The sequence below is a fragment of the Danio rerio genome, chromosome 17 (assembly GCF_049306965.1).
Source record: "Danio rerio strain Tuebingen ecotype United States chromosome 17, GRCz12tu, whole genome shotgun sequence".
In the NCBI taxonomy this organism is placed as follows: Eukaryota; Metazoa; Chordata; class Actinopteri; order Cypriniformes; family Danionidae; genus Danio; species Danio rerio.
Window position 1 is genome coordinate 25,508,217 of NC_133192.1, and position 17,147 is coordinate 25,525,363.

Consider the following 17,147-nt stretch of genomic DNA (forward strand, 5'->3'; position numbering starts at 1 on the left):
TTGACCATTTTAAATGCTTTTGTTTATTTAAAGAAACATGTACTAAAAATGGGGCTTTTAAAAACTTGCCTCAGGGCAGCAGTGCTGGGGAATGCGTTTTCGACCATGTTTGGCACACTCTGATCTTTTATCCATCGACTAGACTGTTGACAATCTCAGAATGATCAAATACGATTTTACAAATAGTGTAGAGTCAGATTTCTTAATACATTTAACATGCGCGCCGTTCTTTAATGCATTTTAAAAACCCCAATGTTTCCCCTGTAGCAGGAGAGAGTGTGCGTATTTGTGTGAATGGTGATGCGCCCTGAAGGGATCAGCAGGGGGCAGCAGTCAGCCACTCTGGCACCTCCTCCATCTGCCCTCTCCGCCAGGTATTTAGCAATTCTGCGCGTACAATAGCCGTGTATTGATAGTCATATCCCTGTGATAAATTAAAAGTGTCTTATTGTCTCTTTTCATTTTACACATTGTCATAACCCTGGACGATAATCTGGGTTTCTGATTGACACCGGCAGCCAGGGAAAAGAACACCCTCATTGTTTGCGCCCGTCAAATCTGTTAAACCTAATTCTTCCCCGCATATTTGCATATTCTTAAGTATTTTTTTCGGAGAAGGACTAAATCCTTAAGTGTTTGATGCATTTTGAAATTCATTCATAAAGGACCTACATGCACTATTAGCTCGGTATAATGCCAGTGCATAATCTCAGCGATAAGACACGCTTTGGAGCGCTGGATTCTTCAGGGATGACATGCTGTATTTCCGACCGATTCAACAGGGGCTCAAATGTCAACACAAATGTCAAGTGGCTTCGTCAGCGAGCGGTTTTGAATCTTAGACGCAGGTTTTTTCTTCCCTTTTATCGTTTTCATTTACTGAAGGAGTCGCCGAGGACCATCTCCCGGCCCAGCTGGAGTGGGGGATTGTGGGTAATTTGTCTGGGTGCGAGATTGGCAGGCAGCACCGTTGTTTTGATCGGGTCAGACCCGCTCGAATGCTTTATGTATCAGACTTTGTTTCCGCCGCCAGTATGTGGCGTGATTTTCCCACTATACTTTGGTCAGATTCATAACAATTTGAAGGTTTGGAAAGGGGAAGCGTGTGTTGACTTGGTGAATCTGTGTATTTTTAGGTGTGTGAAGGGCTTTAAACGCATCTACACCACTCTGCGTCTCAATCTTCCTGATAAGGGCTCTTCTTTACCTACGGGACCACTGATACGTTCAGACACACATTCGCCTGCGAGTGAGATTTCTATCTGGAGATCTATATAGTCACTCAGCATATGCACACATGAATACAGGCTCTTTGAGAGGCCTGCCGTGAGTGTGTTTAACACAGACCTTCATTTCTCGCTCTGCTCATTTTTGTTTTGGATTACTCTGCGCACCAGGCCTGATGAGATAAAAGTGAGCAGAGCATAAAAGACAGAAAAACAGGCCTAAATGGATCTTGCCCATTGTGAAAGCTCAAGGAGAAATGTGTTGGCTGAACAGAGAGCTAAATAATAGCTTGAAATCAGAGAAACTGTAGAGGAGGGCTTAAAACAGAAATGGAACAAAAAAATTGTCTTTGGCTTAGTCCCTTTATTCATCAGGGATTGCCACAGCGGAATGAACCACCAACTTATCCAGCATATGCACTTTAGCATTTTACACAGGGGATGACCTTCCAGCTGCAACCCAGTACTGGGGAACAGCTATACATACTCATTCACACTCATACACTAAGGCCAATTTAGTTTATTGAATTATACCGCATAAAAACATCACATGCCTATGGACTGTGAGGGAAACCGGCGCACCCGGAGGAAACCCATGCGAACACTGGGAGAACATGAAAACTCCACACAGCGACCTTCTTTTTGTGAGGCGACATTGCTAACCACTGAGCCACCATGTTTTCAAGAGACTTTTATTGTAATCTTGATTTAGCATTGGCATGATTTAACAACTGGGTTGCATATTTCACTCAAATAAATGTGTCTGTGTGTTTCTTTACAGCTGAAAAAAATTAGGGGCCACTTTAAAAGTGTCAGTTTGTATGGATTTATTATGCATGAGTAAAATAATTGCGTAAATGTAAAGGTTTGTTTTTATTTTGTTAAGATCTGATAAAAATTTGTCCAAATTTTAAATGTACAGATACTCATTTTGAGTTTTTTTTTTTTTCAATTTTCCTCAAAAAAAAAATACATTTTTAAAAAATGTTTTTATTTGTTAATAAAAAATAAAGATCATTTGGCTATTAGTATTGGTCCATTGGTTTCAAATGATGGAATAATATCTGTATGTAATGTCAATTTATGTCATTTTTAATGAAAACAGTTTTTTCATTAATCAACAATAAATTAACTTCAACTTTTTTTCCCCAGTGTAATCATGTTAAACCTGCTTGCTGTTTGGTTAAACTTTTCTTCACTTTATTGTAAACAAAAATCATTTTAGACCATATAAGCTTTTTTATATAACATCCAGTGGTGGAAAGAGGACTGAAAATCATATTCAAGTATTATTACTTGCCTAAAATTGTAGTGCAAGTAGAGTAAAAGTATCTGTTGTAAATATTACTCAAAAAAAGTAAGAAGTAGCCCTTTTAAAAGTGTTCATGAGTAGAGAGTATTACGCTGTGAAATGTTGATGTGTTTTATACAATTTGTGCGTGCATGTGTGTGTGTGTGTGTATAAATGTAACATTCTGTAGTGTATTGTTTATGGCCATTTGGGGTCATCATACAGTAAACATCTGTCGTCATCTCATCAGTGACATTCAGTCAAAACAGTTTTGGGGTCCTTGTGTGTAACGTATCTTCTTGGACACTTTTAATGCCTCCAAACAGAATCGCGGGATTGATTTTTCCAATTCCCATAGACACTCAAGTATGTACTCAAGTGAATGTAAAAATACACATTTTTAAAACTACTTAGTAAATTACAGTTCCTGAGAAAAACTACTCAATTACAATAGTATTTGTAATTTGTTACTTCACACCACTGATAACATCTAATATTGACAACGAGCTGGAGAATATTGAGAAACTGCACTGTGCTTCTGTGATGTTGAAACTTGTTTTAGTGGTATCTTCATCCAAATGCAAATTGCTGATACATAGTCAGCAAATTGAGAAAATACCCTCAGAACAAAAACGAAACATGGCATATATTTGATCTTTGCTGAATAAGAAGAGGCAGGTCTGGTCATTGACTTCGTTTCCGACCTATTTTGCAAATAGAAAGTGTGCAGGTGGTCTAGTGTTTTGTTTCATTTTTATTAGATGTTGTCTCCCTGAAGTTATTTTGACAGATGGCTGGTATTATCTTTTCATCTTCTCATTTTAAACATCCTGAAATATCCACATTGATAATGTTTACCGGATTTCACCAATCATACACAAGGCAAAAAGCAGAGCCAGCTAATGGCAGAGCAGAATCAGGTCAAGTTTGGGTTACTTTACTATCTTTTTAAACAATTTTCTACCTCTGACCTACAGGGGGCGCCATTGGCTATTATGAGAGTTCCTTTTCATTCCACTTCTGTCAGAGGTGACAAACTATTTAAATAATTTACGTTTATTTATGCAAACAATCACCTTTAGCTCTAATTTGACCTTTTCTTGGTTTGAAAAAAGACATTATTATAGACCTGTACTGACTGCAAAATGAAGCTCTATGTCTCCAAACCTAGTTTCATGTCACTCTGTTTACTGGAATTGTATTATTTATTTAAAGTTCGTACTCCTTTGAGGCAGTCTGTGTAAACTTGTATGCACATGTTAGGAGTGCTGGTTGTGTGGGATTTGTACGTGTTAAAACAGGTGATCATTTTACCCATAATTGTGAGGATTAGCAACTTTCATTCATACTTTTTGAGTGTATTTTTTTAATAGTACAGCACTATAGGGTGATATTGTCACATGCATTTAACTGTGTCTAAAGCTTTCTAATTTCAGGACATCTTTTTCTCCTTTTTTACTTTAGTTGATATTGGCAGAGTTTGAAGTGAATGTTTACTTTTACACAGGGTGGCTAAGAGTCCTTAATTGTTAAACTGGCCTTAAAGTTTTAGGGATTAACAGTTTTATTGATTCTTAAGCAAAACAGAGTAGAAAACAGTATCTCTTTACAGAGTAAACATTTTACCCTGTTAACAAACCCAAACAAACTAGTCCCCAACAAAGGTATTGCGGTCACAACTTTGCTATAATTAAATACAAACTTTCAATATGTACAAAATTCTATGTAAGAATAAAATAAATAAATAAATAAATAAATAAATAAAATGAACGAATAGGTGAATAAATAAAGTCAGTAATTATTAACCGATCAAATTTACTCAGTCATAATATTTCGCACTCATTGTAATCTTTGACCCAAAAGGCCTTAAAGTAGAACTGGGTGATACAGCAAAAATAAATCATGATAATGTTTCACATCATTCGATTATTAATGAATATTTGTTTACAATCGATTAAGGAATGGTCCATTTACATAATGCATCTAAAAGCATGTGAAAAGTGCATGGCGTGTGGTTTCCTTCACCATTTTCAATGTGCTCCCCTGGCATCTATGGTAACTAGGCATGAGGGAAGGCTGAAGGTGAAGGTAACTGATAGAACATGAGTGAAGGCTGCTAAGCTAAAATTATGTTAATACTGGTAAAGACTGTGTAAAGAAAACACAAGCCTGTGTTTGTCATGTGCATATATATGATCAGTAACACTGTATAAAAAGCAAATACTACTGTGAATCAGTCGACTCCTCATCTTCCTCAGCGTGACAATTATTATAAAAATCATGTTGAATGTACAACTATATTTGGCTTATTTTGACATTATATTAAATATGTGGCTAAGAAATAACTATTTCACATTTTCTGCAGGGGAAGTAAGAATCTGTACAACTATCCCAATTGGGCCAGTAGAAAAAGGTCTTAAATTGAACTGGTTAAACTCTGTTACAGTATGAAATATAGTACATTTTAACTTGCCATCTCTTCTTTTTTTGTGTGTTATTTTAGGAGTCCCCATCGGGTCGTCGGAAAGCGCTGGCCACTAGCTGCATTAACATGAAGCAGTATGCCAGTGCTATGCCCACACAGACCGACGTCAAACTTAAGTTCAAACCTCTGTCCAAGAAAGTGGTTTCAGCAACACTCCAGTTCTCCCTGTCCTGCATCTTCCTGCGAGAGGGCAAAGCCACGTAAGAGAAGCCCACCATACACACCTGCTAAACCAGCTGACTACACCCACCCTCGAGGAACTCGCCACTTTAAATTACTCTCTCATTCCTGCCTTTGCCTTCCAACATAGGCAGCGACAATACCTTACATTCTCAACATTCCTTTACTTGTACCCCCCCCCCCTCTCTCTCTCTTTCCCTCTCCCTCTCTCTCTCTCTCTCCCCCTCTCTCTTTCTCCCTCTCTGATTTCATTCTCTCTCTATACACACACCACAGTCAGGTGTTAGTGCTCGTTTGTCCTGCCAAATTGGAACTTGTCTTTATGTTGTATGGAATAGTACCTTTCACACTTCACACACTCAAACTTATTGAACATACTTCATTGATGGGTGAAAAGGGATTTCTTTATTACATGTTATTCAGTATTAGTATTCCATTCAGTAGTCATCTCAATAGTTTTATGACTTTATTATTAACAGAGGTGTGTTTGGCTAGAAAGGGACCTCTGTATGAGCGGCTTCATCCACTATTGACAACAGATAGAGGAGATTTTTATGTGACCACACCAAAACACAATTTGAGTAATATTGTATTTGTTTTTACATTTAAAATAATTAATAGTTAATTTTTTTATTACTATTAAGTTAGTATTTCAATTAACTATAAGTTTTAGATGCTAATATTTGTATGTTAGCCCTGAATCGGACCTTTGGTGTTTAAAAACTATTGTGTAGCAACAATCTGTGAATATTCCCAGCTTCTGATGGTAAAAAAAAAGCATTCATTAAAATGTTTATTATCACACTTGACTTCTGCAGGAACACTTTTTTGGGAGAAGCTAAAAGAGGTTTAAAAAGGAATCAATGTTGTAGACCGTGAACAAATGTCAGAAATTCAATGTTGAATGTACAAATATTAGCTTCAGTTGAGTTTCCATTATCCTGTGTTAATGTGCATTTTGAAGTATTACATGAGAAACGATTGATGGAAGCACCAAATCCTGAATAAAAATGCCTTAATTCATGAAAACATTTTATGCTAACTTCAGGTATTTTGTGCTAAAACATCAGAAACACTTTGGTTGACAGTCTCTCTTTGTACATGTCATCACAGGGGGAAAGTCCCACCCATTAGTGACAATCTCCCCCTCGTTAGTATAGGTAACATTAGTATATTGTTTTTGAATCTGCCACTATGCTGACACGTAAGCATTTGTAGCTCTGTCCTCTTTTTAAAAGAGCACAGTCTCATTTGAATTTAAAGCAAAATTCACCAAAACGGCATAATTACAATCACAACCTAAAATTGTCACTGTCAAAGAGTTATAAAACATTATTTATGGGGTATTTTAAGCTGAAACATCACACTCTAGGGACATCAGTGACTTATTTTACATCTTGTAACTAGGTGTCCGCGGGTCTTTAAAAGTATTAAAAGTTGATAAATCAATTATGAGAAAACTAAGGCCATTAAAAGGTATTAAAATGTCTTAATCACAATTTTACGAGGTCCTAAATTTAGTTAAAGCATTGTCGAAAGTGTTTGACTCCAAAAAAGCATAACTATATTTATTTTTCTCCTAATATTAACAACTGGTTATTAAGATATGTTTGATACTGATTAGAACTTGAAGTGACGATGTGGTCTTAAAATATTCTGAGAAGGTTTTTAATAAGTCTTAAAGTATTGAAAATCCCTTCAGGATTCCTGCAAATACCCTGTGTGAAAAGGGGCATAATCGGTCCTCTTTGACAAAATCAGTGACAAAATTCTCATTTAGAAGACATAAATACCCAAAGACGGCAGTTTGTCTCTTCTGCAACACTAAGCAGAGATGTGATAAAAATAAAAGCTATTGGCGTTTTTTTTTTTTTTTTTTGAGGAGGAGGTGCTACTTTGTCCAGTCCTGTCTTTATGTTTCAGTTATGGCTGGACAATTAATTGAAAAGTAATCAAAATTGACACTCAGAACTGTACAAAGTTCTATACATTTTTCTACTGTACAAAACTTGTCAGTGAAATAAAAGGGCTAAAAAAAAGAATAATTGTTCATTAATTGTAATTGAATTTAAAAAATTCAATTAATTAAGGTTTTAATTTTTTAATCGCGAAGCCCTAGTTTCAGTTCACAAATGTCGAAAATGCATATTTCAAAGCACCTGCTGAATTGTTTATTTCATACCCTGGTAGTCGGTATCTGGAAACGCACGTTTAGGGCTGTACCTCATTCTCCTGGCATACACTAAAAGAAATTAAATCCTGTTTGAAACTTTTGCCCGAGACGTGAGACGGTGCTCTTTGAGATGCGCCTAACAACAAATATTTCCAGCCACTGGTCTTGAGATTGTAAAAATCTTTCCTTCTCTCATCTCACAATATCCACGTTTCCCACTTTTGATCTCTTCCCGACTCGAAATAAAGGAAGCAAGAAGCGTGAGTGTATGTGATTTCACCCTCGCGCTATATGAGATATGTGCGTGTTTGTGTGGCTTATGTGGCATGTGTGTGCGACAGAGGTTGCGTGGCGCAAGTGTAACCACTCTTAACCCATGGGAATGATGTCAACAGCACACAAATAAACCCCATTACATAAGTTCAAATAAGCTCCATGGCTGCCAAAGAAAGACTGGACGGCATTCATAAAGAAGTGCGAGATAGACAGAGAGAAGGGGAAGACGGGGACATTGGCAGGGAGAGAGCGAGCGAGTTAATCCTGGAGCGTTATCTCGCCATGCTTGTGAATGCCCTGGCTGGAATGCATGTCCGTATTGCACTGCCTCTTATGAGCAGGACCATGAAGGGCATTCCCTTTACACGTTCATTTCTCGCTCTCTGTCAGCCTGGCTTTCTTCTCTTCTTCCACCCATCTCCTTCAGTGCAACAGAATGCTTTGTACACAAAAACGCAGTCAATGGAAGGCCATATTTTCCCTTTGCTAACAGTTGTCAGTATTTTATGCAAGTCTGGGGAAGGTGTTATCAAAAAATGAACCAACAATTCTCTAACCATTCTCAATTTTACTGTTTTCAAATCCATTTCAAATCCATTTTACACCAAAATAAGCATAGCAAATTAGAAAAAACTTTACAAAACACTTTTTAACTTTCATTGCATTTATTTACCATTTATTTACGGCACAGCAGTGTTGACTGGGCCAAAAAAATCAGTTTTTAAAAATGATACTGCTGCCTCTAAGTCCAGGAAAGTGTTAGAAATGATTATGCATGAGTACATGACAGCCATAAACATTTATAGAAGATCTCAACCCCCCCTAAAAAAATTTTCAACGAAATTCCCTGAATTACTAAATGTGTACATAAAGAGTTGAAATGGCCAGTAATACGCTTAAGCTATAATTAGTATTTACAAGGGATGGAATAAATAGCATACATTAGAAAAAACATAATAAAAAAGCTGTGAATAATTTAAAGTTTAGCCTATTAAAATGAATAGCTATTATAAAGAAATTGAATCTTCACTGTATACTTTAAACATTGAAGAGCAGCAGATAAATCTCGCATTTAGATTTTTCCTTTTTTTACATTTAATAACAGAGGTGTCATTTAAAAATGCACAGATACATGATGAAAGCATTCAATTACTTTTCTAACTTTTTATGCTCATTTAAGACAATTTGTTGTGTTAACCCCCCCCCCCCCCCCCCCCCCCCCAAAAAAAAAGATCGACATGTTTAGATTTTGTTGTTATCATTACTATTAATATTATTATTAGTAGTATGTTTATATGTCTGTTCAAACATGCACCCAAAATCCAGAGTGTCTACTTTCGCTGCACTTCAAATCGCGTGTACAGAATCTACTTGGGTAATAGCATCTATTTATCACCATGGAGTACGTCTGACAGTCACGCACCGCTACATGAACTGATTATTTTGAGGATTGCATCAGAGGAGCAATGGCACCTGTAATGCAAAGACAGGGAATCCCACCTTTTTATATTTATTTAAAAGTATTTTTATGCCTAAATAAAATGAAGGCATAGGGCTGATTTACATCTAAGAGTAAGGGGCGTCCCCTGGTGGTTTAGCAGTATGGATTGTGTATAGGGAGGATCAGCTCTTTGATGTTTATTGCCACCCTTCATAGAATGATTAAAAATATGGGAGAATTATGGGAAAATACCTTTACGAATCCCAGGAAAAATGGGAGGGTTGACAGGTATGTTTGCATATGGTGTGCACACATATAGGGCTCTATTTTGATGAAAGCAATTAAGGCATGTCGGAATCCCCTTTTGCTAATATAAGGACGGAAAAATTAGCTTTGTGCCGTGGCGCATGGTCTAAAAGGGTTGAGCTTATTTTCTTAATAAGTTATAGGGGTGTTTTGAGACTAAACCAATCAGAGTCTCATCTCCCATTCACTTTAAGAACCAGTTGCATCGCGCCATAGCGCATTTGCTATTTACATGACACACTTTGTAAGTGAAAAAACTGAGCATTTTACTAGCAAGAAAACAGTTAAACAGAGCACCTACAGCGTGAGAATGAGAGATGAGCCTCTTCATTAACTTTCACTTTTGCTCTCGTGGATAGGGAAACCTTGTACGCACAGACATCAATTAGCTTATAAATAATTAATTTAACTTGTTTAGGGCAAATATTTGTTTCAAAACTATTTCTAAATTCAGTTCTAATTTCCAGCAAACGAATAAATGAACAATAATGACAAAGTAAGGTAAAAAAAAAAAGTTATATCCTAATACACATGCTGTGCCCCATATGGTCTAAAACCTGACAGGTGGACAAATCTATAAGCTTTTTGTTAATAAAACAAATTTACACATGCATATAATAAATAATACTGCCAATAATAATAACATTATACAAAAGCAAATCGTTAAGAATAAATTGAAAAAGCCCCCAAAGATGTAGAAGGCATGAAAGTTTGTTTTTTATATTTATGTAGGCTAGAAAATAATACATTTTGTAATATTTTAATCATTTATATTTATATCCTATGCAAATATGATCGCAAATGCATTTGACTCTTGCGACAAGCTGAAACTAGCAAACAACTATTCTGTCTATTCCGTCACGCTTTGTGCCACATTGCGCCGGGTGTATGACAGGGCCCTTAATGTTTCCTTACAAAGTTACATGTTACTAGAAAGTTCTGAAGTCTTTTTTATACTTATTTTCACAGATATATGTGAATGGGGTTTGTTTTGACAATGATTTGGACTCTTTGTAAAACATTTTAATACAGGGACAAATCTTTTTTGTATTTAGATCATCACTGTAGTGTAAACATACCTGTACTCGTTATCGTGTTTTTCATTTATGATGATTTCATCAGATTGTTCTCTCTTTTTGTGTGTAGTGATGAAGATATGCAGAGTCTGGCCAGTCTGATGAGCATGAAGCAGGCCGACATTGGCAACCTGGATGATTTTGAGGAGGAGAATGAGGAAGATGAGGAGAACAGAGTCAATCAGGAGGAGAAGGCAGCCAAAATTACAGGTGAGACATGCATCTGAAGATTCTTTTAAGATGAATTTGATAATACTGCACGCTCTACAGTGAAAGTATCCACCAAAGAGTTTCCGGTTATGTTCAGTTTCTACATCCTCAATCTGTTATAGGTCAAACTTGAATTTGTTTGTGCACTGCTGTAAAATTGCAGGAAAAACTGTCTGTAGTTAATAATTTCTTTCAATTCTGTTCTATGTGTTGAGCTGTATTTCTGTATTTTACTTTCATTTTATTCATGTTTTTGTACATGCTGTCTGTTTTATTATGTATAATTTTTATTTCTAATTTCTAATTCTTGTTTTTCTTGGTTAATGATTTTCTTTGTTCTTTTATAAAACTTTACATCTTCTATTGTGTTATCTTTTTCCTATTCTTATTGTTTATTATTCTTCTGCTCTTTCTGTTGTTTCATTAAACTGTAATTTCTGAGATGTGGTTACTGAGGGCTGTATGGTGTATTTTATTTAGAGTATAATCCAGATATTTATTTCAACATTGAGACGAGCTAGAATAATTATGTGTGGTTGTTAGATACTGAATGAAAGTGTTTGCTCTGTGTTTCCTTTAGATTGTTCTGTTCAGCTGCAGATCAGTTCGAGTACGACTTTACTTTGAGCAAAAGCTTCAAATGTTTTTTTTTATTGTTTAGTTTATTTGTGCATGTGCACTTTTTATTCTTCTCCTGTATTCTTATTTTCTTCCTGTTTTACATTTGTCCTGTTTTTGATAATAAGTTACTGATTAGCTGTTTTCGTTTTGTCTTATGAGTGTGTGTGGGATGCTGTGATATAATCCAGCCGCCCATCACCCCTCAGATCGTGGAGTCTTGACATTACACCCATGTGCTTTTATCCCTTTATAAGTGTATGTATGGAGCGCCTATGGAAATGCTTGAGTTGTTTATTCATCGTATGGGTTTAGCAGTTTCTTTGTTTCCACAGCGATGCCGCAGATCTGTTTTTCACAGTTTGTTAGAGCGGACACAGTTTTGGTTCTTTTTAAAAGAGACACACCTCAACACACACACAGACTCACACAGTCACTATCTGTATGTATTGCATACCTCTGTTTGCATTATACAGGTTAGATTGTGTGCGTGTGTGTGTGCGCGCACGAGTGTTTGAGAGTGTATTGATTGTATGTTGTGCTGTTTGCAGAGATTGTGAGGCAGCTGAATGCTCTCAGCTCTATAGATGGAGATCCAGATGACTGCCTAAAGCAAGCAAATAAAGCTGCCTCCTCTTCTGAAGGTCTTTCAGCTTTCACCTTCTTTCATTCTTTTATCCACTGTCTATCTCTCTGTCTTTCTCCTTCTTTCCTCTTTCTTCCATCCCTGTGGACGTGCCGTGTAGTAGAACATCCTTAAAAAGTTCATTTATGTATATATATTTTTTCAAATGCTGTGTTTTGATCTAATTTAGCATTCTTCATTTGTGATGGCTACCCTCGTTTCACCTTCTGCAGTTTGTAGTGAACCCAGTAACTCAAACTTTGTTTCCATGACCACTGAGATGATGATCCTGAAAGTGTCACACCACTGGTCATGTGATTGAGTGAAGTCTGGTGGACTTATATGGGTTGAAAAGAGACATCACACTTTTCTTATCACCTCAGAGAGCACTTCACTCGGTCATTCTTCACACATGCTCTTTTTGGTCCCGCTGGCTCATGTTCACAATGAAAACCCCACATCAGCTCTACTGGAACACACTGATCATTGGACCTGAAGGATATTGGTGTGGTTCACTTCAAAGTGCAGATATCAGCAATTTATTTTTTATTTATTGGTTGGTTTTGCCACAGTTTTGCTTTTCATCTGATTATCCATCGGTTCTCCTTGTTGCCCATTTCGGACTGATGAATGATCCTCTCTCTTTTTTTTCTTTTCCTTCCTGTTCTCTTATCATTGTGGATGGTTTAGAGCTGATCAGTAAGTTAAACTTCCTGGATCAGGAGGACCAGGACCAGAGCAACATGAGCTGTAACCCCTTCGATGAACCTAATGACCCGGATGACCTTAACCCTTTTGGTGACCCGGATGAGGATGGTAAGGAGTGACCCTTGACCCTTTGTGTGACCCTTTTGCACTTTTATCAGCAGGGCAGGTTGTACTCATTAACAATCTGAGACTAGTGATGATGTATTAAGTGAAAAGGAAATGTTTACTGCAGCTGGATTTTGTTCTGTTTTGTTCTGGATTTTAGCTAATTGACATGATTTTCTTAGTACATGTGGTTATATACACTACTGGTCAAAAGTTTGAGGTCAGTTTTTTGTTGTTGTTTTTTTCATGTTTTTTGAAAAGAAAATTATTCTTTAAACTGTTCATCAAGGCGGCATTTATTACATGTAAAGTTCAATTGTTAAATATTTATACAAAAATTAAATAACTGCTTTCTTATTGTATTTATTTTCAAATGAATACTTTCTATACTGCTATTAATACTTAAGTCTTTACTGCTTTTATTACTGTCACCATTAATAATAATAATAATAATAGTAATAATGAGCTGCTGCTGCGCTGGTGGTCATGGGAAAGTGGAGAGCATGAGACTGATTCCAGGGACAGACGAGTCTTCGCAGAGGCCAGCTTCCAGCCTCCACTGCTGAGACTGCAGCTCTGCACAAGACTTTTTTCCAGCGGAGAAATTAAAATGGTCGTGCCAAACTTTTTTTCTTCACTCTCCTGTTGGTGAAATTTTTTTTCCCTCTCCGCTGTCGCCACTGGCTTGCATGGTTCAGGATCTGAAAAGCTACTCATCGATGAATTTGCTCTTCAGTGTTTGGACTCTCAGTAATGACTTCAAACCACACTAAACTGAACTGAACTTAAACACTAAAAACTGAACTACCCTGATCCAGTTAATATTACCATTTATGTGAAGCTGCTTTGACAATATCTACATTGTAAAAGCGCTATACAAATAAAGCTGAATTGAATTGAATAATAATAATAATAATTAATATTAGGCTGATTTCTGAAGGATTATGTGACTATGAAGACTAGAGTAATGAAGCTGAAAATGTATCTTTAAAATAACTGGAATTATTAAATTAAATGATAAACTACTTTTGAACAGTTATTTTATAGTGCAATAACATTTCACAATTTTACCATTTGTACTTTATTTTTGATTAAATAAATGCAGCCTTTAAACAATTAAAAATCTTACTGACTCTAAACTTTTGACCGGTAGTGTATATTTCCATTACTTTACAATTTATAGATATTAAGTTTTGTATGTGTTGTTATGTATAATTTTTTTTACAGTTATGTACTGTTTAAGCTTAAAAAATTATAATACATTGTAGGGGTTCAATTATGGAAAAAAACCCTATACATTAGATATTTTATACTTTGCCACTTTTCAATAAACTAATAGTTATTACTCATTTGATGCTTATGTACAGTTCTCAACATAAGTGAATACCCCCTATTTTGAAAATTAATATTTTTATCAATTTCTTAGTGAATACGGGTTATATATCATGGTGGATTTGAACAAAAACAGATTTATTAAATAGATATGTTTATTTAAATAACATTTCAGTCACCAAAAATCTTTAAAAAAATAGAAATATAACTGCAAATGACGTCGAAAATCTAACGAGATTCGGCCCGCCACGACACATGTTTTTGAATCACTATTATTGTTGTGCTGTCGTATATAGCCACTTGTGGTTTCGACCCCCCACATATTGGTTTACAATACTGCACTATATTGTAGTTTATTTTATTTTTACTTTAGTTTTTTCCTAGCGTGCGGTCGAGAGTAAAGCACATGCAGATTTTTTCTGTGGCTGATTTAAACGTAATCAAAAAATAAATGTGCATAAGTGCTCTATTTTACTAAAAATCTATTTTTGTAAATATTCAAGGGTCATTTAATTATTATCAGTTTCATACCGCCTGTACCACCTGTAAACACTTTTGCATTGCTTACACGTTATGCTGGGGGTTTAAAAATATGCTAATTGTGCTTATATTTGATAAAGTAGTCTATTTAACAGATTTTCCTTATATGCGTATTGCAATTTCTATGAAAACTATGTACATTTTTACTGCTAGTTGAATTGAACAATTGAATAAATGTAAATGTGATTACTTACTTGCCCCCTCTTAGTTGTAGTTTTACAAAAAAGAAAGATCCATAAAAAAAATTGCCAGTAAATTTACCCAAACTGCTTTCTGCTGTTCTTACGCTATCTGTTAAACTTTTGGTAATGCAACAATTGGTTGGGACAGAATAATAATATTTATAATTATCATTATTATGACTATTTAAATGTCAAAATGCTAAAACAACCACAGATATATTTCAGCAGTTGTGTGAAGCAAAAAAGATGCTGATTTGCATTATCATTAGTGACAGGTAATGCTTGAATTATAAACATCAGGACTGTTGTCCTAAGATGCATCAATTGCCTCACTTTTTTTCATGTGCTTGAATGTTAAAACGGCCCTCCTCTGAATTGTCAGTTACTGAAATGGCCCCCTGCCAATTTAAGTTTGACACCCCTGTTTTATATGATTTGCAAAATTACTTTGGTAAATTAGATTTACTCCTAATTTTACAAAGGGCTACAAGCAAAAATGAAACAATTACACAGTTCATTTCCATAAATTATTTAATCTCTTCATGCTGATGCATTTTAATAGTACTGCAATGATCAGTTTCATATTTACAACATAAGTTAAGAGATTAATTGTTGTTTGTGTATTTTTAGAACCATCTCCTCAACCCCATGTGCAACCCACTATCAAAGATCAAGATGCGCCTGATTGTCCCTTCAACCCATTTGAAGAGGCTGACACAGAGCCAGATTCTTCTCAGTACGAGAACCCATTTGATGAACCTGAGCCCGAGCCTGAACCCCAGCCTAAAGTGTCTCCACCCAGAAGCAGCAAGAGGAAGAACGTCCGGCCGGTGGACATGAGCAAATACCTGTACGCCAACACAACCCGGACAGAGGAGGAGGAGCTAGACGAGTGAGTCAGGGAATTCTGGGATACATTGTGGGTAGGCCTTGGGCTTTATTGATTTGTTTTGAGTTGTCAAAACATTACACTCAAAACAAATCTGGGCGCAGTTTGCTTTTCTACTGTTCATTAGTATTTCGTGTGTGTGTGTGTGTGTATATGTTTGAGTGAATGAGAAAAGCACTTGTCGTAGCAGAGGAAAGTGGTGAGCGAGTTCTTTCAGCAGGAACAAGGCTTCTGTTGTTTCCAACATTCTTTGGCCTTGTCTGTTCATCTCTGCATTTCTGCGGTCTCTCACTCTTTCACAGCTTCAGCCTGAACACACCTCTAAACCTAACATTATGTAGATTAAATGAGAGAAGAGAAGGATAACTGTTTTTCAAATCAGAAGTGTATTTTTTTCATTATTAAAATACCTTATTTTCTACTGAAATGCCCAACAAGAAGTATTTTTATATAAATAAATACATGTTTACACTTGGATGCACATCACCTAATTGAAATAGTTCTTTGTAACATTATAAAGTCTTCTCTGACAATTTCAATCAATTGAATGCATCCTTCAATTGAAAAAAAATTCTTTATAAAAACACTTTATATGTACGTTACCAATCAAAAGTTTGGAAGAAAAGGTGAGTCTGCTTGCCAATGCTGCATTTATTTGACCAGAAATACAATAAAAACTGTGAAATTGTGAAATAATATTACAATTTACTGCAACAAATGTTTTCTAATAGAATGTAATTCATTCCTGTGCTTCAAGGCTGAATTTTCTTCATCATTACGCCAGTCTTCAGTGTCACATGATCTTTAAGAGATCATTGTAATATGATGGTTTTCTCTTCTATTATGATCAGGTACAAAAATCACTAATAATGAATCTTACAAATATCAGCACACATTATTTTGTATTGCTTCATAGTGTCATGTAAAATGATTGATAATTTGTAAGGCAAGGCAAGTTTATTTTTATAGCACATTTCGTACTTAATGGTAATTTAAAGTGCTTTACATAAACAGGAATAGAAGAGTCAAAGGTAAGAAAAAAACAAAGAATAAAAGTGATTAAAACAGATAAAAACAAATTAAAATGTATTAAAACAGGTTATAAAAGAATGAAAAAGAAAAGAAAGACATAACAGTGCGATCTGTCTGACGGTGCGCACGGTGCTCATTCAGTAAAGGCACAGCTAAACAGATGTGTTTTCAGTCTTGATTTGAATACGTCTAAAAGTGGAGCACATCTGATCATTTCTGCAAGCTGATTCCTGCAGCGGGTGGCGTAACAATAGATGAAGGCTGATTCACCCTGCTTTGACTAAACTCTTGGAATTTCTAATTTTTTGATCCTAAAGATCTGAGTGATCTGTTAGGGTTGTATTCATTGAGTATATCTCTAATGTACTGTGGTCCTTGACCATTTAGTGATTTATAGACAAGTAACAATACTTTAAAATCTATTCTGAATATAACTGGGAGCCAGTGTAAAG

At 35.8% G+C, this 17,147-nt stretch overlaps 1 protein-coding gene across 13 annotated transcripts in view; it reads left to right on the top strand.

The window, feature by feature from the left end:
• The window catches only part of ehbp1 (EH domain binding protein 1), a 196,208-nt gene that overhangs the window by 48,979 nt on the left and 130,082 nt on the right, over positions 1-17,147 (top strand). For 6 of the 13 annotated variants that reach the window (XR_012393389.1, XM_005158531.6, XM_001919697.9 and 3 more), the window contains 5 exons: positions 5,021-5,202; positions 10,525-10,664; positions 11,834-11,926; positions 12,598-12,723; positions 15,405-15,666. Coding sequence is in view for 12 of the 13 variants with exons in the window: in XM_005158531.6 (XP_005158588.2) it covers positions 5,021-5,202; positions 10,525-10,664; positions 11,834-11,926; positions 12,598-12,723; positions 15,405-15,666 (803 nt within the window). In the remaining variant the exon portion in view is untranslated. Of the gene's footprint in view, positions 1-5,020; positions 5,203-10,524; positions 10,665-11,833; positions 11,927-12,323; positions 12,464-12,597; positions 12,724-15,404; positions 15,667-17,147 lie in introns of those variants that run through there. The other 7 variants (XM_005158532.6, XM_073928527.1, XM_009293058.5 and 4 more) reach the window with 2 other exon arrangements.